This window comes from Cynoglossus semilaevis, chromosome 20, assembly GCF_000523025.1.
Source record: "Cynoglossus semilaevis isolate Cse_v1.0 chromosome 20, Cse_v1.0, whole genome shotgun sequence".
Lineage (NCBI taxonomy): Eukaryota > Metazoa > Chordata > Actinopteri > Pleuronectiformes > Cynoglossidae > Cynoglossus > Cynoglossus semilaevis.
Genome location: NC_024326.1, coordinates 13,233,680 through 13,254,257, shown reverse-complemented (window position 1 = coordinate 13,254,257; position 20,578 = coordinate 13,233,680). Strand labels below are relative to the sequence as shown.

Here is a 20,578-nt window from a genome sequence, read left to right as displayed (position 1 = left end):
AGTTGTAGAATGTCATGAGTTGATCTTCCACTCCTGTCCTCCAGGAGAACCTGGGCCTGCCGTGTCCTCAGCGAGTCGTCCAGCTCCCTGAGATCTCCTGGGAACAGTACACCTCAGGACTCAGCGACTTTGAGAGGGAGTTCTGCGACAAGAAGCGCAAAACACGGCGTCTGAAGCTGATCTTTGACAAAGGCACGTACGACTTCAGGGCTCATGGAGGTGGACTGGTTGTTGTCGTCGTCACCACCGCTGCCTTGTTTCTAAAGTTATCGTTTCCCCATCCTCAGGTTTGCCGGCGAGACCCAGCAGTCCTGTGGAGCCGAAGAAGGAGGGCGAGTGCTCCACCATGTACTCCTCCCTCCCCACGAGTGACGCTCTGGAGAATGGAGGGCAAACACAGGTGAGGAGCTGCAGCATACATGCTGGTTGCCATAGGACAAACCTGGCAACCCTCACAAGTGACATCACTCTGTAGGAGTTTAATGGTACAACTGTTGCTGCTGCTGCTGCTGCTGCTGCTGCTGCTGCTGCTGCGTTCTTTCTCACATCTTCACTTTTTAACAGTTGGACACAAAGCAGTTGTTAATTCCACTGCTGCAGATTTTTTATTAACAACCAAATATGGTCATAAAAACCCTGCAGCAGCAGCAGTTATTTCCTTGTTCACTCACTTATTTCTGTGAATATCTTAACTTTGAGCCTCTCCTTATATCAAGACAGGATTCTTTAATTTTTCAAGTGAATAATATTCAGTTAATAAGATGTGAAAACTTAATAACGAGCCGTTTTCCCCCCTCTGTATTTAAACATTAAAATAACCAACGTAATCATCAATAATCAGCAGTGAGTCGACTGAGCTCTTCGTTCACAGCAGCGTTCCCACAGACCTCCGTTGTCATCAGTGGCTCTAATTGTCTTCCTGTGCAACATTAGTGCCAGTGTAGAAGACGGTCTCTATGGAAACATCAGAGGCTTCTTCTCCCACACCTCTTTATTACGGTGTGTGTGTGTGTGTGTGTGAATACATCGGCAGTAATGTTTCAGTTTTCATTGTCTCGATGAGACGGTACAAACAGAACAAACAGATTTCCAATGTTTGTGCACGTCGTCCGTCCTTTAAATTCCTCCCTCCCCGACGACACTGTCTGAATTCTGAAGAGGTTTCTGTTTGACGGCAGAGTTGTTGTTGTTGTTTCCCCCCCCCTCCACTCAGGTCTCGTCATCTTTGACGGCTGCGACTGGAGTCTGTCAAACGTGCAGCCGTGGAGTGAATCCATTTTTTATTAATCAATTGTCACATCTGTGTGTTTTTGACAGATGATCAGGGGGAGGATCTGTCACCCAAACAAACCTGACACGTTCAACCAGCTGTGGACGGTGGAGGAACAGGTGGGTCTCTGACTTTGACGGGACGTCATCGGGGCCTGACGTGGATATGAAACAAAAGTCTTTCTGTTATTTAAAACAGCATTTTGTAGAGTTTTGATTTTTACTGGCGCTCCGCCTGTCTTCTCCAGAAAAAACTGGAACAGCTTCTCGTCAAGTTCCCTCCGGAGGAAATTGAGTCCAGAAGGTGGCAGAAGATAGCTGATGAGCTGGGGAATCGAACAGCCAAACAGGTGAGAGAGAGAGAGAGAGAGCATCAAGGTGAACTGAGTTAATGGACCGAAGTGACGGCGTGCTGCCGGCCGTCTGTGAACCGTCAGTTGGTCACAACACAACAGACTGCACTGGTGCTGTGAGGCAAAGGTTGGAAAATAACTGAAACCCTCAGCACGCCCTGTATGAGTGTGTGTGTGTGTGTGTGTGTGTGAGAGACCTCAATTACTGGAAGCAGCTGCTCCTCCACCGAAAAATCATTAACGCAGTGGTTTTCCTGTTACATCCTTCCAGGTTGCCAGTCGGGTTCAAAAGTACTTCATCAAACTGACAAAGGCTGGAATCCCTGTTCCTGGACGGACGCCCAACCTGTGCATGTACACCAAGAAGGTAAGACCGCCGACGGGTGATGGGTGAAGGGTCAACATAAAGGTCAACATGTGTCCTGCTCCAAACCTGTGACATCGCCCTTTAATACCGTGGGACACAAAATAATGTCAGCGTCGAATCACTCTGAGATTCTTGGTCTGGTTGTGTGGTTGTTACAGTCAGATAAATAACTGAGTGAACCCCCATCAGTACCAGTGTCTGTAGCATCAGTACTTGATTCATGGCCAGACACCAGATCCTGAGGAACCTGAGACCATTTGTTACCGACAATGACCTCCAGCTCACTTTTATTCCTGGATCTGTGCTCCACATCCGTCTTCTTCGATCCTCGATGTTGATTTTCCTCCCGGGGTTCAAGTCAGGCGTCGGTGACTCCTGAATCTTTCAGGACTTTTTGGGTCTTGTTGTTGTCACTGACCAGTCTGAACGTCGTCTTGTTTTTAAATGTAAATGACAAATGGAGGAATCTGTGTTCAAACGGTGAGAAACTCTTATGTGGAACTGGCTTTTTGGTTCATCTCCAGGTCAGTTTGATTTAGATTTAGATTTGATTATGAGGTCAGATCCTGGTCCAGTCCAAACATCGGAGCGTGCTGCAGAGGTCAGCTGACCTGTGGTTTCTTACATCTCCAGGACTCTTTACCTGTATGTCTGTGTGTTCGCTGATGTTCCAGCACCGATGTCTCGTGTCTCTGTCCTCCAGGCTTCCAACAAGAGACAGCACCACCTGAACAAGCACCTGTACCGACCCTCCACCTTCATGACCTCCTACGATCCTCCCGTCTTCATGGAGGACGATGAAGAGCGCTCGGCGTACTACGGCAGCCTGCAGGACCACACAGCTGACGACTCGGTCGGTCCGCCATCGTATCGTGTTTTTTCTTTTTTAGTTTCTTAAAAATTTCCTCAGAAAAAAAAAATCAAACAATCAAACTTTTACTTTAGTTCAATCAAATTTGTTCTAAACCAAAAAAATACCTGAAGTAAATCAAAAGGAAATAATGAACAACAAGGTTTTATTTTAATAAGGATTTCAGGTTCTTCTCCTCGTCGCCCACCATGGTGTTGGCTCCACTTTTATGAACTCTGCTCTGTTTGAGCTGCACAAACTCACCCTTATCAAAGTGCTGACACCCCCCGCCCCTCCCCCCTCCTGTGATAGCAGTAACCTTTAAGGAGAAACCAGTTCACTGCCTCCTGGTGAGAACATTGGCTGCGGCACATTAACAGAATATGTGACGCCGCCAGCGTGAAGGAAAAGTCACAGCGACCAGATCTGTGTCAGCAGATGAAGATCATCATCTGATTGGACAGATGTTTCTGTCTCCTGTCTTGATACCAATCACTGATCTTCCTTGTTTCTCCTCTTCCTCCTCCTCTTCCTCGTCTGTCTGTCTGTTTCTGGACTGCAGGATGACGAAGGTGTACCTGTGGAGCTGAGAAGTTTGCCAGAATACAAAGAGCTGGTGGAGCTGAAGCGGTTGAAAAAGCAGAAGCTCCAGGAGATGCAGGAGGACAAGGCTGCCGTTCGACACGTGGGCTTCAAGGTGAAGACGCAGCTCAGTCTCTGCACTCGTGGGAAAGACCAGAAGAAATGATTGATAGTTGTTTGGTTTTATTTTTGGACGATAGATTTAACATGTGGTGTAGAAGCTGATGTTTAGTTCAGACCACGAGACCAAGACGGGTCCGTGAACCAGGAGTTGATTAAACCCCTTGTTGTTTGTTTTGTTAAAAGTCAGAGGAAATACAATACTTACCTACAGTCGAAGGCATCGAGGTGTTTTTAATGTGTGTGTGTGTGTGTGTGTTTCCTTGTGTGCAGTGTGACGTCTGTGGGATGGAGCCCATCCAGGGAGTGCGGTGGCACTGTCTGGACTGCCCCCCAGAAAACGCTGTGGACTTCTGCTCCAACTGCTCCGACTGGTGAGTTCACCCACCTCCGTCCTCGCCATCAGGGACGGACCAATCACGTCACCAGTTTTCACTTCGTCCTTTCTTCCTCAGATATTCACATTAGTGTTCACCACAGAAGTGTTACTGAAAAAGGACTTCATTAAAATAATATACAATTTTAATTCTCATTTCTTTTGTCGTTTCCTGGTTTTCCGTCAGTTTGTTCAAGACAGAGACCCACAAACCCAACCATCACCTGGAGCCTGTGAACCAGGCAGACAGCTTCCTGGACAGAGACTACTGCCTGCCTCAGAGCGCCGGCTACAACTACCTGGACCCTAATTACTACCCGGCCAACAGATGACAGGGGCCCGTGCGGCCCTGTAGCTCCAGGCTCCCACAGACCACTCTGTGCATGGCTCCATCCTCCAAGTCCAAGAAATCAGCTCAACCCACCGCCAGGTAGGAAAGCCAGCAAGCAGGCAGGCAACCAGCCGGGGCCTGAGAGCAGACCACAGCCCTGCTGCTGCTGCTGCTGCTGGTGATGATGATGATGATGATAATCATGGGGGAGGGGGGGTTGTTGGTTAACTGGCCTCCCTGACTCAAGCATCGGGCGGCCATGTTGGTTCCTTAAAGAATTAAGGCGCCACGCTTCACTTCAGCCAGGTTAATCAGTGGATCTGTGGTTTAAAACAACAAAACACTATTTAAAAGAAAAACAAACGAGAAAAAACGAGACTCACACACACACACACACACACCGACATTCCCGAGCTCTGGGACTCCTGGAGGACGACTCCTCCTCTCCTCTCCTCTCCTCTGCTCCTCTGTGTCATCACCCTACATTCACCTCCCTGCTGCTTCAGAACTGGAGACTTGACGATCAGTCTGGTTGAACGGAGACGTGTGGCCCACCAGTTTGTGGTCCACGTGGACTGTGAAGTCATCAACCCAAAAAACACACGGACTGTTTTTAAATGTATGAGTGTGTGTGTGTGTGTGTGTGTGTGTGAGAGAGAGAGTGTGTAAGTGGTCTCTGTACTAAGCAAGAGTGAAACAAATGTTTTAGGTAGACATCTGTAGACTGAGTATTTATGATCCGCAGCTTCCTCCTCCCTGAGAGGCTGCGCCGGGACGGGTCCACATCCAGGAACGTTCTGGAGTGAGTTCCTCTTTAGACAGACCTTTATTTGCTAACAAACAAACAAAAAAACATCTACCACGTCTCAACACCAAGCTGTCTTTACCACCTCCACACAAACGTCACTCTCTTACACACACACACACACACACACACACACATACACACACTGTTGTCACACCAGTTTTCTTTCTCCTCGTCCCTCCATCCACTAAGACGTGAAGCACTACAGCATCCAGGGCAGAGACTAAAGATTCACATCTGTCCTTTGGTTCCTTCTGTTCTCTTCTTTTTGTTCCCATTGATTTACACTGTCGTTCGTTCTGTTGAGTGTCCAAGTATATGGTGAAGAAGTAGCCAGTGCTAGTTGCTGTGTGCCATTTTTAAAACAAAGAAGAAAAAAAAATCCAAAATTGTTACTTGAGGGCCTCAAACCGTCTCCCTCGTCTGCGTGGTGCCATCCACCCACGTCGTCCTCCATCGTTGATCCCGTCATCGCACCTCTAGATCTTTAATTTTGCCGGCCCACACTCTGAAGAGGAAAAATGTCAGTTTAAAAGATTGTATTTTTATTGATCTATTTAAAACAAAAAAAAAGAATAATTGAGGTTGTGGTTGGTGCCTCCACAGTGGAACGACCCACACTTTTATACACATAGATTTTGTTGTGCTTGAGTAGACACCAGTTTGTATGGTTTTTGTTCCCCAAATGCCCCCGACCCCATGTTTTCCCAGCTTCGGTATCTGATGTTCTGTCTGTTCTTATGTAAAAAAATGTAAAAAAAATGCTAGAGGAGAAACGTGGAAATAAAAGTATGTGAAAATAAGGCTTTTCTACATTTGGTTTATCTGTTGTTTTATTGGTGCTACGTTTAATGAAATACTTGCTGTGACTTTTTTCACCCGCAGAGGGCGCCGCCGGATCACATTTCAGGCACATAGTGAACAAACAGACAGACAGACACAGAGAGAGAGAGAGAGAAGTCCTCCACTTAGCAAATGTCACTGTCTTTATTGAGTGTTGAAGACCAGACTGGAACAAGCACTTGTACGATAAGCCTGAAAACAAATGCAGTATATTGTTGTGATACTCAGACGTGCACAGAAAGGCAGTTCAAACATGGACGCTGGTCAGTGCATGCCATCTCGCTGTGAACGGACGCTGGCGTTTTTTTTTTTTTACTTTTTACTTTCCGTCCTGGTGGCTCACAGTCACAACAGGAGATGCTAATTATTCAGCCTCAGTCTGACAAGTTGGCAGCTTCACTGTACAGATAAAATATATGGCAGGTTGAAGGAAGCAGGAGAGAGAGAGAGAGAGAGAGAGATGGAGGAAGCTGCTGCAGAGTGTGACCAATCAGAGAGAGCGATAGAGAGAGAGAGATTTAACTGAGTGATGAAGGGATCTTAAAACATCAGGTGAGGCATGCATATCACTGAAGGTCAAACAGGGTCGTGTCTGGTGGAGGAGGTGACGAGTGGGACTCATAGACGGTGTATAAGAACATGACGTAGCTACGAGGTTCAGCTCAAAGCACTGGTTTAGACCATGAATTAAAGATGAACGTTCTTTATGGTTGTTTATGAAGCGTCGAAGCGTTTTAAACTCTAAGGTAAAGATAGGTTCTATCTTCTGTAAACAGTTCTAACTGCCTCAGATCTACCTGCAGCACCTGGCTCCATCTCATATACAGAATCTATGGTTTGAGTTTCCTTTATAGTGAAGCAGCAGAGAAGAGAGAGAGAGAGAAGAAAATATGAGAGACAGAATCCTCGATGAGCTCAAAAGTTTGGCATGAATCGTGTTTGACTGTTGGTAGATTTTCAGAAGATGGAACTGGACTCCAGGGCCTGGAGGATCTGGGTGAAGACCTCGTCTGGTGAACCTTCAGCATCGATCTGAAGACAGAGAGAGAGTGAGAGAGAGAGACATTTAATCTAATAACCATCCCAGCACCTTTGAGCTGCACCATGTGACATTGTTACCGTGTGCAGGAGCCTCTTGCGTTGATAGTAGGCCGCCACCTCCTGGCTGTTGTCGGTGAAACTCTCTAGCGTCCTGTGTGTGGCGCTGTCTCTGTCTGTGCTGGACCTGCGTCTGCACTGAAGACGAGTGGACAGGGTTTTGGGCGAGCAGCTCAGCAGGAGAACCGCACTGGGATCAGCCACCTGAACAACACAGACCAGAGGAACCGATGGAACTGAACCTCTACTCCTTCACAGTCAGAGCGTGTGTGTGTGACTGTGTGACTGTCGTCTGGCAGTCAACCTCAGTCTTACGTCCGGTCCTGTCGGTGTCGTGCACTGACCTTGGCTTCGTACTCCTCCGCCTGCAGCAGGTCTCTGGGGAAGCTACTGATGACCAGACCTCTCCCCGGCCTCTGGTGGACGGACGCTGCCACAGCATCACCAAGAAGCTCCAGGAGTGTGTCCTAAATGAAACACACACACCTTTACTGTTCCAGAAGCACTCAGGAAAAACACGCGTCTCTTGTCATATTTAGGAATGTTGATTCATACGGATTAATCGTGATTAATTGATCAGGATTACAGATTAAGATGAGATTATTCTGTTGTGTATAAAGTGAGATATTTTTGTTCTTTGCTTCAGCGGTTTCCTCGCTGCCTTGTCCATGTGGACAGACCACCAGTCGACGGCTGCTGAGAGATTTCACTTGACAGTGAATGTTAAATTGCACTTCCTGTGTTGCCAGGCAACAGAACAGTAACATTTTTCCAAATCCAACTTTCAGCTCTGTCCGTGTTCACGTCTCTCACGCTCCGGCAGCGTTTCTCTCTCTCTCTACGCTGTTGTTGTTTGTGCACTCAGGTAATCCCAGGGTGGGATTACTCATCAGAGTCCCCCCCCCCCCCCCCCCCCCCCCCCCCCCCCTCAAACCTTCCACACCCCACACACAGACCGACAGCTCAGTGGACGTGACCTGAATGTGCCGAGAGAAGCTGGAACAGCTGAGCTTTGTTTAAAAAACTCCAGAGGGAGTTGAAGTAAATCTGCGTGTGTGAATTGAAGTGTCTTTGGTTTCACTTGGTCAGACTTCAAAACATCCAGAGTCTAATTGTACCAAACTTTGAAACTTGGCAGAAACGGTGTTTGAACCAGTTAGCAGAAACTGTGTGTAGATCATTGGCAAACTAAGACCTGATGCTGCCCGTTCATCTTCTTGCTGTAAGGCAGAGGCTTTAACCGCCCTCCCACTGTGTGGTCGTGGTCTGACATTAGCTCATTGTTTTTTTTCTCGTTCACCTCCAACAAAGAATACGCTGCAGGCTGAGAGTTATTTCCTCATTTTTCACGAAATGTCATTAGAGCCAGTGGAAAGGTCAAAGGTCGGCGGCTGAGTCTGGTTTTTTGATTTATTTCAAGTGAAACCAGAGTGACTCCAGATCTGATCAGAGCAGCAGCCGTGGGTCTGTTCCTCTTACAGTCGACATGTGAGACCGAGGAACGTCAGCGCTAAGACTGATGAGGTCACAGCGACCTACAGGATGTACTTCCTGTGTCAGCTCAGGCCCCCTGACTCTGGATCAGATTCTTCCCACAGTCACTCCAGTTAAACTCCATCCACACGGATCATAAGAATAGTCTTGTTTTTCAAGTCAGTCAAGTCGGGACACGACCGCCGCAGGAACCAGGACGTTTGTTTACTCTCAAAGAGCTGATCCCCGGTTCAGGGAGTTCTTACTGATTTTTATCGACTCGTCATGTCTGCTGTGTGACAACCTCTGGGTGACTGGTAATAACTTACAACCAATCACAAAATATCCTCTGATAGAAAGTAATATATATATACACATATAAAAGCAGATTCCTTCAGTGTCTGTCTGTGTATATATGTGTATATAATCTGTATAATATATGATATATTTATAAATGTGTGTCTGTGACAAAGACCGGCTGCAGGACATTATGATCTTTAAAGGTTTAAACCTGTAAATGAGTCAAAAAGTCACAGAAACACAGACCAGTTCTTAATTAACATTTAAAAACCGTGAGTTCCTGTCAGAGAAACATCAGAACTGCCCTTTAAAATTAAAAAAAAAAAAAAAAAAACCCTGTATTTTTTAAGTGTGCTGCACTGACCCTGGGCAGCTGCTCTCCTCCCTCCAGCATTTCCCGTAGGTGGCGCCCTCGTTCACTTTGCGACTGCAGCTCGTTACACAGCAAATCACCCAAAGTCATGTGACGTAGGCCGAACCTCTCCTCCATCCGCTGACACTGGAGCGACTTCCCTGACCCTGGACCCCCTGGAAACACACACACACACAGCATTTCTACTGTTACACCTCGTGGTCGTGTTGACGCTTCTGTTTGTTAGACCTCGTGGTCGTGTTGACGCTTCTGTTCAGTGACAGGAACATGAGTGACGTCAGGAAGACTTCAGTGTCGATGACCAGTTGGAACTCACAAATTCTATTTTTTAATTCGCTGTTTGAGGAGCGTGAGTGAAACAAACCAGTGAGTCTGATGTGAGTGGGGGAGGACGGGGGAGAGGATGGGAGTCAGGCTGTTGGAGTGGAATTAGTGATGAGGGAAGAATTAAAGTGATATGAAACAGAGCGGCTGCAGGTTCTGTTGGTTTGGAGGAGTCGGATGTTCATTATATTTGTAATTGCTGTTAGTTCCCTGTTGTGTTTATAAAACCTGATGGTGAGATGATGGAGTGATCATCACAAAAACACATTCAAGTTTGACTGTAGTTTGGTGTTGGGGAGAATTATCTATGAACCCTAACCCTTATGATTTATTCATTATCAGTGTGAACGGTGCTTTATTTTGAAAAATGATTCTAATTTTCTTCCTCATATTTGTGTCTAACATTTTATTTCTAAAGCCTTGTCCTGCTAATGTATCGTGTGCTGTGAATACTGTACGTAGTATCCACGTGTAATTGTTCAAAGTATTCGTTCTGGTTCTGGTTCTGGTCCTAGATTTACCCTGAGGTTCCAGCCTGGAGCTGTGAAACACTCAGTCTTCATCAGTATTCTGCTGCTCTCTGCTGCTCTCTGCCCGTCTAAAAAAACACACGTCCTCATTACCATTTCCCTCAGAGAGCACAGACTAACGGAGCGGCGGTCTCACCGGGAGACGACCGTGAAGTTAGAGAAAAAAAAAAGGCAGGGGAAGGAGAAGTGAAAGAATCACTTGATATGAAAACATCCTCTTCACCTCCTCAAATAATGACCTGGTGTTCTGACGGAGGAGCAGAGAAACTCATTAAATCATCACAGACGCAGTACCTCTAACAACCACAGCACGGAGTTTACAGCCTCTTTTGTAGAAAATGAAACAATTTTTTTTAGCTGTAATAGAAAATAATTACTTTAACTTTAACAGTTCCAACTGTTTTGGTTCCTGCTGTTGTCAGTACTATTGTCAGTACTGTTGTCGGTACTGTTGTCAGTACTGTTGTTGGTACTGTTGTCGGTACTGTTGTCGGTACTGTTGTTGGTACTGTTGTCAGTGCTGTTGTTGGTACTGTTGTCAGTACTGTTGTCGGTACTGTTGTCAGTACTGTGAACCTTCTAATGGCACAGCTACAGTAGCTCTAATAGTACTGCAGTACTGTTCACTCTGATAGTACTGCAGTACTGTTCACTCTGATAGTACTGCAGTACTGTTCACTCTGAAGACGCGGCTGAGACAGGACACGTTCAGACTGTGTCGTCCAGACAGAATCTGTCACTCACTTTAGGACGGGTCTGACAGGAGACGACCCCCACCTGTCCACCAGGGGTCAGGAGGACACGTCTCTGATCTGACCGTGTTCACAGTCTTGGTGATTTGACTTGATTATTCAGGGAGTTTTAGAGAATCTGTCTCCAGGCTGGAGAATGAGTCTGGACCTGACAGGAGGTGATTATATGGAAAGTAAAAACAAAAAAGATAATGACAATAATGAGACTTAAATGGTTTTAATGGACCTGCAGTCCAGGAGAAAACCATGATCTAAAAACACATTCACTCTAAGAACAACTCTGACATTGTCTCTAAAGACGGGAGGACGTGAAAAGTCACACGTTTTTCAAGTGACTTTCTTTTTTTTTTACTTCACTCAGTCCCAGCCTCACAGACGTCTGTGGACGACGTGTCCTCAAAAACATTGACTTTTCACTTGTGTATCTGTGTGTGTAAAACTCGGGGCTGCTTTAATTGTACGTTCTGCAGCTGCTCATTACTGTGATGAGTGTGAAGTGTCGTGTGTGTGTGTGTGTGTTACGCACCAAGCACAAAGATGACCTTTGGTTTCCTGTGTTCTGTGCAAAAACCTGTCAGAAATAAAGACAATAAATAAAGAGATTATCCTGAGCAGCTGATTGGCTCTCACTGAGATAATACTACTGCACAGTACATGTACAGTACATGAGCACACACACACACGGACACAGAAAAGTACTTGTTGAGTATTTGCAGATAGAAATGACCTTGAAGAAAATCTATTTTAAAAATGAACTCTGAAGACGTTCAGTCATAAAAACCCAGACACACAACAGGAACCAGTCATGTAACGTCTGGTAGTTCTTTCCTTCTTCTGCTCTCCTTCTTACTTCCTCCTTGTCCTTTACCCATGAGATAACATCAGATCTGACAGTCTGCAGAAAATGGCTTCCACTGCTGTTATGCAATCAGTGCAACACACACACAGACACACACAGACACACACGACAAAGACAGAGCTCCAGCTTTATGAAGGGACGTCGGTAAAATCCTGTCGTTCCAGTGAAACAAACGGTCGATGCTGAGATGAACCTGATGAACCTGAACTCACCTTCTGCTGCTCCTTCAGCGAAGCCCACCTCCTCCTCCTCCTCTTCATCATCCAGCTGTGAAGACACCACAGAGTCTCGTTAGTTACCGTAAAACTTTTTAAAAAGTGCAGCATCTTTGCGCGTGGATCAGTTTAATTCTCTTTAACACTGGGATTTGGAAGAATCTTTAAAGCCATCTGGTCTGAGCAGGAAGGAGTGGATCAGCCAGTCAAAGATTTCATCTACAAACATGTCTGAGTCAAACTGGAGCAGAAAGAAAATCTGCTTCAGGACAAAATCACGACATCTGTTTCTCCCTGCGGTTTCCCACTGACCCAGTCCTAAATTATTTCCCAGGTGTCATTGCTCCAGGCCTCTGTGGTTCATCTCCTCAGGTCTGAAGATTATTTTACATCTGGTCACAGATGGAAATTATTAAAACTTCATTTCATAAAACTCTAACTTAATTTTTAGAGGATTTTTAAAGCTGTTGACAGCAGAGACCTTTTTTGCGCCCCCCACTGGTGAAATAACTCTTACGTTTTTCTCCAATTACTTTCATGTATTAATTAAAATGAAAATCATTTTTTTCAGTTATCCTGCATTTTTCTTTTTTTGCTCACGTCGACATGTTCTCTGCCCAATCACCAGCGTCCATGTTAAAGATGTGCAGATTTCCCTAGCCCTCCTTTAACCTCACAGACTTCTGCAGTGGATTCAGTTCAAACTCTCCGTCAACTCAAACTAATGACAGACAGAAATCCAGTGGGAGTGTGAAGGTGACGCAGCAGGAGGTCTTTCAACCCCACCACACTGAGCCGACACAGACTGAAACGACGGAAGGGTTGACGTCGGAGCTCAGAGTTAGAACTGGCTGGAGCTCTGTGGGCCAATCACAGCCTCCGATAGAACTGACAGGTTAAAGACGGCGTCTTTAATGAACTGTTAATGTTGTTAACTGAACTACTGAATATTTTACTGGCCTGAGCCAACATTTGAGTCTCTGCGTCATTGATCTAAAGCTTCACCCTTGAAGTCATTGAAGTATTCCAGGCTCAGACCTGAGTGACTCTGCAGGTGTTTGAAGTTCCAAAAATAAGACATGGATACCAGGTGAGAAGTGCAGTTTCCCCTGGTGCTGATCACACAATCACGCTCCCTCACTGCCAGCAGGTGGGAGTCACGGTCCTCTTACCTCGCTGTACTTGTAGGCGACGTCTGCCAGAGCGCTGGTTTCTCCCAGGAGACTGAGGTCCAACTCACTGGGACCTGAGGACCAGAAACAAGGAGAACCATCGTCAGACGTCAGAGTGAATCTGTTCAACTGGTTTCCCACTGAGACTCCGCTGTGACTCATGTCTGTGTTGGAGGAAAATCCTGCTCTTTATCCCTGAGAGTTTCTCTGTGGTTCTAAATTTAAGGAACTATTGAAATTTGGAGCCCCTGAAAAGGTCCACATCCCTCACTTTTTATCCACTCACTGGTGGACAAACATCTCCACATCTTCCCAGATTTGAATCAGAACGTCCCTGATCGCTGCCCCCTGCTGCTCCGTCACCGACATCGTCATGTTCGTCACGGTCCTTGTTCATCATGTTTGTCAGTTTTCCTAATCTCACCAAAGCCCAGTTCATCTTCCATCTTTGATATTGGTCCAAACAAAGCGTGTTTTGATCAAATGTTTTATTTGATTTTATTTCAAACCCAGACGTGTGGATGTGTTGATCAAAGACTCAGCCTAACCTTTTTGTTTCTGTGAATCTGTGAACCAAGCAGGACTAACTCTTCGACAGCGGTTGCTATGACAACCCTCATGGTAACCAGTCAGAAGCTGCTGGTGAGAAATGTTTTAGGATCATTTCTGCTTTTTTCTCTTTCTTCATGTAAATTATATTTACACCAGACGGTGGCCGGTTAGTGGTGAGTTAGTGGTCGGTTAGTGGTGGGTTAGTGGTGGGATCATGTTGCTTCACAGACAAACAGACTCAGATGAAACTGATACTGTTACTGGAGCAGTTTCTGTGGCTCTGACTGAAAGATTAGAAAAGATTAGAAATATTTGATTAAATTTCCCTTGAAAAGAATCTAAATGCCCTTCAGGGGCAGAAAGGCTGACATCTAAAAAAAAGAATTAAATTTCTTCTCCTGGTTTTTACTGTGGATCTGGATAGAGAATCCACTGAGCCTTTACTACATCACCTGCTGTCGGTTCTTTGGAGGAAAACAGCTTGTTGTCCAAAGTCATGCTGATGTCACAGAAAACCTCCTCCTCGTCTCGGTCGGCGTCCAACTGGAAAAAAAAAAAACACAACATGTTAAATGAAATCCAACTGAAAAAAAAACAAAAAAAACACAACATGTTAAATGAAGTTGTTGCTGCTTTTGTCTTACAGTCAAAAGGTGACTGGTCTTTCTGTCCATGGTCCAGTGGTCCTACTGTTGGACCATGGACAGAGTCTTGTGAAGTATTCATGGTCTCACACTGCCGTAGTGATGTGGTCCTGGACCCAAACCCAGTTGACAGTCATGATGTGACTTTGTGAAGATGAATTATGTGGATGGGAGACGACATTTGCGTCACATGACCAACACACTAAGTCTCCATGTCATTAAAACCAGGACGAAGTCAAAGGTCAAAATCATTAGTTCCACAGAGACGCCGACACTGACTCAGAAATCCACCAGGAATAAAATTAACTCTTTGAAGGAAACCAAATGTCATGACCTTAACCTCAAACATGACGAGTATTACAGCCGTGCGTGGTTAGATTTAAGGTGCTGTGACACTGGTGTTGAGGCTGGTTAGAAGATCAAACACAGAGGAACCAGCTCTGGTCTGTGGAGCTTCAACACGCAGCAGGACGTTTACTCACACGGCGCTACATTAGTTATCGTCCACCGCTCGCTGCCAGACGTCAGCCGCGTTCTGCATTTATATTGTTCACAAATGGAGCGTGAAGTGAATGAAGAGGGAAGTGATTAAAGTGGACTCCTCTTCATCGTCCTCCTCTTCTCACCACAGCTGATGGCGAGCATACCAGGGAGGACGAGGAGGAGGAAGACGGACTGCAGCTGATTGTGCTCTGTCTTGACTGTGTGTCAAAAATTCCACTAAATCTTTTAAAATTTGTATAAAAAGCCTTTCTTTAAGGGCGGAGGTGTACAGCCCCGCGAGTCAGGGCTCTGTAGAGCACCGATTACCAAAGAGAGTGACATCATGACCTCCAGTAAATCCTTTGAATTACCAAAGAGAGCGACATCATGACCTCCAGTAAATCCTTTGCTGCTGGTTGTCATTGACCTCTGACTGGAACTGCAGTAGAAGAATCTGAGATGAGGTGAAGAATTCTCCCATCAGACACTGCATCAGTGGAAATGTCTTCCTCCTCCAGCAGGGGGCCCTTGTCACATCCCATTTATTCTCATAAGAGTCTTCAGAGGCTGCATGAAGAACTCTTCAATGTCACTGAAGGATCCTTCACATGTACTACAGTGTACTACAACAGTGAATACGTTAAATAACGTATGAGTTCAGCTGCTTCATGTTGCATTCTTTAGTCCTTATTATCGGCTCATTTAGCTTCAGCTATAGCACAGAAACTAAAGGTTAGCCTGTTATCAGAACTAGAGTGAAACAAACAAACAAAAAGGTTTCAGAAAAACCTGAAACTCAGTCAACAGTTCATTAGCAAAACTACACAGTAGCTAAGGAAAACGCCGAAGGAAAAACAGAACCCAACCTCTCAAATAGGTTTATCACTCAAAAACAAACAAACAAAAAAAACTACCTCAGCTTTAAATTCATCCAATATTTGTCATTTTCTGACACCAAGTCAGCTGTTTGTGCCTGTGTCTCATTTATATTCCACGACTAATGAAGGAATAACGATCCCCAGGAGAGAGAGCGGAGACACGTGCAGGAAGTGCGGTGTGTGTGTGTGTGTGTGTGTGTGTGTGAGACATTGTTTGTACCTGTGTGTTATCAGTACATGTGGAGCTGAAGTCTCTGAGGGAACCTTTAATTAGAGCGCTCCTCTTTTTTTTCTTCTTCTAGAACGACAACATTACTTTAATCTGGGCCACAACAAACTCTTCTGTCATCTCACGTCTCAGATCTCTGTGTCCACACGTCTCTGGTTTCCTCCGTCAAAGAACAACCGTTTGTGTTGTCGTCACTTTTTTACAGAGAAAATTAAAAAAAAGAAAAATGCAGACGACGTCTGTGTGTGTGTGTGTGTCCACAGTCCTGCCATTCCAAGTCAACGTTGAGACGCGGTGCAGCAGTGACTCATTGCGGCTGCTCTTTTCCACCGTCGTGTCTTTCAATATTAGATGTGACATTTGAAATGAAGGCAGAATGTTCGCTCTCACGAGTCGCAGCAATTAGGCCTCAGTGTTTACTGCAGCATTCATTAATGAGGGAGTATTGAGGAGAAAATTACTGAAGCATGAGGGATGTGTGTGTGTGTGTGTGTGTGTGTCTAATCAGAATGTAATTTAAAATGTAATAAGTGTCAGAGATGACCTGGTCAGTCCATGCATTTGTCCAGTGATAAACAGCTGTTTGTTTAAGACAGTGAAGATCAGGAATATCATCTTCATCATCATCGTCGTCTTCATCATCGTCTCCGTCTCTGTAAACAACCTGCTGCTCACCCCCCCCCCGCTGCTGAGACGACGCAGCTCTGAGACTCAGACAAATCAATAACCATCACAAATGGAGAGTCCGTCCACTTCCTATTGAACCAATGCCACCCCCTCCATTAACACCCCCCCACATAACCCCCCTCCACACAAACAGGGTAACCAGATGCTGCTCTGTGATCTCTGTGGTCCAATCACCACGGCTCTCTATTCTCCCACCATTCCCTGTGTTTACATCCAGAATAATCAGCATCTGAAACTGATGACATTTGTTCCACGCTCCGTGTCATCACTGACGTTCTAACGCCGTCGTTCTGCACGAGGAGCGTTTGTTGGCAAAAATGAATCTCTTCCAAATCTTAATCTGAAATAATCCCCGCTGACCCAGTGATCCACCTACCGTGACAATGAGGCCTCTCTCCTGGAAGTACTGGACCAGAGGAATGGTGTTCTGTTTGAAGTTGGTCAGACGGCGTTCGATGGCCTTGGGGTTGTCGTCCGGTCGCCCCTGCTGCTCCGCCCGCTTCTGCAGCCGCTCCTTCAGACGGTGGCTGGTGCAGGCCAGAAACATGACCAGGTCAGGAGTGCAGATCTGAAAAGATGAGGGGGAAACAGACAGTGTTTGGATGTTTTCATCACATGACCTGAGCTGACCACTCAGCTGGTGCAGGGTCACTGGCAATTTTCAAACTTTTGGACTCGGGTCACAGTGTTAGATTTGAATTAACTCCAGGACAAAGTGGGGTCTGGTGAGAGGCTTTGAAAAGATCAGTGTCTGTTCAGGTGAGAGTGTGACTCAAACTGAGGATACTGTCCTCACAGCTGCACACCGTGGCTCTTTATTTCAGCCACAATCACAACAAAAACAGAGAACGCACACAATCCCACCTTCAGGGGGAAGACGGGGGAGGGTTCTTCTATTTAGAGACCAGGTGCAGATCCTCACATTCTCTCTCTGTGTGAATCATGACTCATCGTGAGCTCAACACGACCACAACAATCACACAGGTTCACAAAGCAGTTATGAAGTACAACCAGTAAACTGGTAGTTACGAGATGAGGTGAGATGTGTCATCATCTGTAACAACACCAGGGGGAGACAGTGAGACTGAAGTCAAAAGTCTACACTTTTCTTTTCTTCTTCTTGCAGCTTGTGTCATTATGATGAGACAGCGGCCAATCAGAACAGTGATGAAGCTGTGGTCAGTCCTTTGTTTCTAACATGTTGACATCAAGGAACCATAGTATTTCTCATGAAGTAACATCCGTGTACTTTCCCAGCCTGGGTCAACACAGTCCTCGTCCTGGGACCAACCTGTCGTCACGTCACTCCTGACCCAGGAACCAACACTGTCACAGGAGCCACCTGTTTGATCACAGTAACCTAGCTGACAGCTGGCACTGCCCTCAGAGACGCCGCTGCCTGGAAGGAAGCGCCGCAGCGCTTGATTCCCTTTATTAATCCAAACACATGTTCAGTGGTGGACGGACAAACACACTGTGACTGGACAGGACAAAACGGACACAGCTAATATCCTGTTACTGCTGTTCTACCAACAAAGGTCGTTGAGGAATAAAAGAGGTTAAAAAATGTCACATCATTTTGGGAATTAAACTCAGACTTCTGTTTCCAATTCGACTTTTCCTCCAACAACTTAGAAAACTCTCTATTTCGATGTTGAAGTACTTCGAGTACGGCCCAAAGCAGGAGAACATGTCGGTATGTAACGATGATTGAAGTCTTTGAAGTCAAATTTATCAGTCATCATCTTGTGACGAACATCGTTGTTGGGAGTCAGACTCATTTATTCCTTCTTTACTTTTAAAAGTCACCTTGACATTTTTTTTCCCTCCACGATTTGACGTCATCTCAGGCGAAAAGAGAGCAGATGTAACGATGTAACCGGCTGCTTTGGCAGCGTCCACGTTCTCCAGCCTGCAGGAATGTCACAGCAGGGGGCAGATGAAACGGCGCGCACTTGAAATGTGCAGTTAATTAAGTCTTAAATCAACAAAGAAGAAAGTTGAAAGTCTCTCCTTCTGATGTCAGAGAACAGATTCCCATGATGCTCAGCTCCGCAGCTCTCTCGTCGGCGCAGTGATGGATGATTATTTTCTCGGCACCTTGACAGTTTGATGGAGCGAACCGATCAATGGCCGACCCGTATCGCCTCACGACCCGTATCACCATCAATCTGGTTGATGTATCGGCCTGGACGACCCGTTCATCATCATCATCTTCATCATCATCATCCAGTTAATGATATGTCACAGTTACACAGTAAATACTGCTCGAATATTCAGAGAAAACATGACAAGATTTTCTAACCATGGAACATTAATAGACCCAGTACTCTGTTTGAGGAAACTCCGATATTCACATACTTCATGTTGTGTACCGTCCTTCCCAAGTAATTTATTGTAGGCTACAAAAAAGATCTCTGATGTACCAGCTGTGGCAGCTGGGTGGCGTCATTGCATCTGGTGCCAAATAATAGATGCAGATAATCTGGTTTATCAAGGCTGGAGGATACAAGGAAATGAAATGTAAATATTACACCTTCCAGCGGTATTGTTGTCCGCACAACGACCGCTGTGTGAGTGGCAGCTTCTGATTGGTCGAACCTTCCCACTGTTTTGTCCTGTGTTTTCTCCACAGTCGCACAGCAGACACTTGTGTTACATGTTTGAAGTTAATTTAATTGTAAATCCCGGGGCTGCGGCCTCTGTGCTCTGCACTCTCAGCCAATCAGCACGGCTCAGGGCGAGCTGTGACACAGCGGTTGCCGGGACACAATTATGAAGGACTTATGCATACATGCTTTATCAATGCTGTTCCATCTCAACCCTGGAGCCCCTGTTTATCCCCCACTGTGACCTGGTAACTGACAGAGCTCTTCAGCTCACTTTGTTGTTCTGAATTATTGAAACAAGATTTGAACGAGACATTTGTGACACTTTGGGGAAATAACGTAGAAACGACTGCTTTGTTCCCAAACGCTAAGTAAAAATGTGAGTTAATCAGTGACTAAAGTTGGTGTAATCACACTGAATTTGATGAAGCGGCTGGGAGTGGTGATTTCAGAACTCAGTAATAAATGAATCTTTTTTCATCCATTCGTGCAGTAGCACAAGACTCTAATGAAAGTGTTTCAAACCTTGAACTTTATTTAAATCTCTGAGATGAGCCGGAGAGGTCTAACCCAGCGGTCCACGTCTACTGCACCTCCACACACAGAGGAGTGTCATGACTCTGTATGAACATTTGGAAATGAAGATTCACTAACACTGTATTAGTCCAAATCACACTCTGATGACTACTGCTGTCTAAGACTGCAGGGAAATCATGGTAGATGAGGACGGGAGGGGCAGGAGGAGGGGGGTGGAAGAGGGAGTTGTTGGTCAAGACAAACTTTGAATTGAACTGAATGTCAAAAGACTCTTAAAAGTCAAAGCGACACTGAAATATCAACAGAGAAAATGTCAACAGAGGATGCCGTGGAACTCCCCCAGTCCCTCCTGTTTGCAGAACCACCGATGTGTGAAAATGTTTTGTTAGGTGTTAAATTAATGATTCACAGCTCATCTGTGTTTAAACACTTCTAAACTCTACCCTCTGGTACATGAAGAGTCTGGAGCTAATCTGAAAATGCTAATCTGAGAGTGGCTCACCTGATCCTCAAAGCTCAAGGCCTGTCCCACATCCCGGGGGAACCCATCTATGACGATACCGTTAGCGTCCGGGATCTTCATAATCCTCTGCTTAATCTCAGTTATTGTCGTCTCCTGTGGAAAAAGAAATTGTGGCCGTGATTCACCGTAAGCGCTCCTTCCTGCTGCTGTTCACTTATTGCTTTTAATCCCCAGTCAGCAACAGAAATAATTTCTGCTGCTGGAAAAAAAAGAAAAAAACCCAAAGTGGTTATTAGATCCAGGGGGAGTCGGATTATTACAAATAAGTCAACCTCAAAAGCTGCTTCCTAAAAATGCAGAGGGTTTGTTTGTTCAAACCTGGGCACTGGAACTCGCTGCAGTACACGCTACTGTGATTAAAACTGCTTTGGTTTAAGGCAATCCAATGAAACAAAGTGAGACGTCACAGACTAATGATTTAATAATGAGGATGAAGAATCTTCA

The 20,578-nt window shown here is 45.6% G+C and overlaps 2 protein-coding genes across 5 annotated transcripts in view; one reads left to right on the top strand and one right to left on the bottom strand.

Moving 5' to 3' along the window:
- zzz3 (zinc finger, ZZ-type containing 3) overlaps nt 1–5,856 on the top strand; it is a 14,645-nt gene extending 8,789 nt beyond the window's left edge. For all 3 annotated transcript variants that reach the window (XM_008334897.3, XM_008334899.3, XM_008334898.3), the window contains exons 4-12: nt 45–192; nt 288–400; nt 1,318–1,389; nt 1,518–1,619; nt 1,894–1,989; nt 2,693–2,842; nt 3,402–3,536; nt 3,815–3,915; nt 4,105–5,856. In XM_008334897.3, the coding sequence (XP_008333119.1) occupies nt 45–192; nt 288–400; nt 1,318–1,389; nt 1,518–1,619; nt 1,894–1,989; nt 2,693–2,842; nt 3,402–3,536; nt 3,815–3,915; nt 4,105–4,249 (1,062 nt within the window). In that variant the 3' untranslated portion in view covers nt 4,250–5,856. The remainder of the gene's footprint in view (nt 1–44; nt 193–287; nt 401–1,317; nt 1,390–1,517; nt 1,620–1,893; nt 1,990–2,692; nt 2,843–3,401; nt 3,537–3,814; nt 3,916–4,104) is intronic.
- A 160-nt stretch (nt 5,857–6,016) lies between these two features.
- ak5 (adenylate kinase 5) overlaps nt 6,017–20,578 on the bottom strand; it is a 22,230-nt gene continuing 7,668 nt past the window's right edge. For both annotated transcript variants that reach the window (XM_008334901.3, XM_017042358.2), the window contains exons 5-14: nt 20,114–20,227; nt 16,842–17,033; nt 13,997–14,087; nt 12,993–13,066; nt 11,818–11,872; nt 11,273–11,317; nt 9,132–9,295; nt 7,339–7,461; nt 7,016–7,198; nt 6,017–6,928 (exon numbers count right to left, since the gene is read on the bottom strand). In XM_008334901.3, the coding sequence (XP_008333123.1) occupies nt 6,854–6,928; nt 7,016–7,198; nt 7,339–7,461; nt 9,132–9,295; nt 11,273–11,317; nt 11,818–11,872; nt 12,993–13,066; nt 13,997–14,087; nt 16,842–17,033; nt 20,114–20,227 (1,116 nt within the window). In that variant the 3' untranslated portion in view covers nt 6,017–6,853. The remainder of the gene's footprint in view (nt 6,929–7,015; nt 7,199–7,338; nt 7,462–9,131; nt 9,296–11,272; nt 11,318–11,817; nt 11,873–12,992; nt 13,067–13,996; nt 14,088–16,841; nt 17,034–20,113; nt 20,228–20,578) is intronic.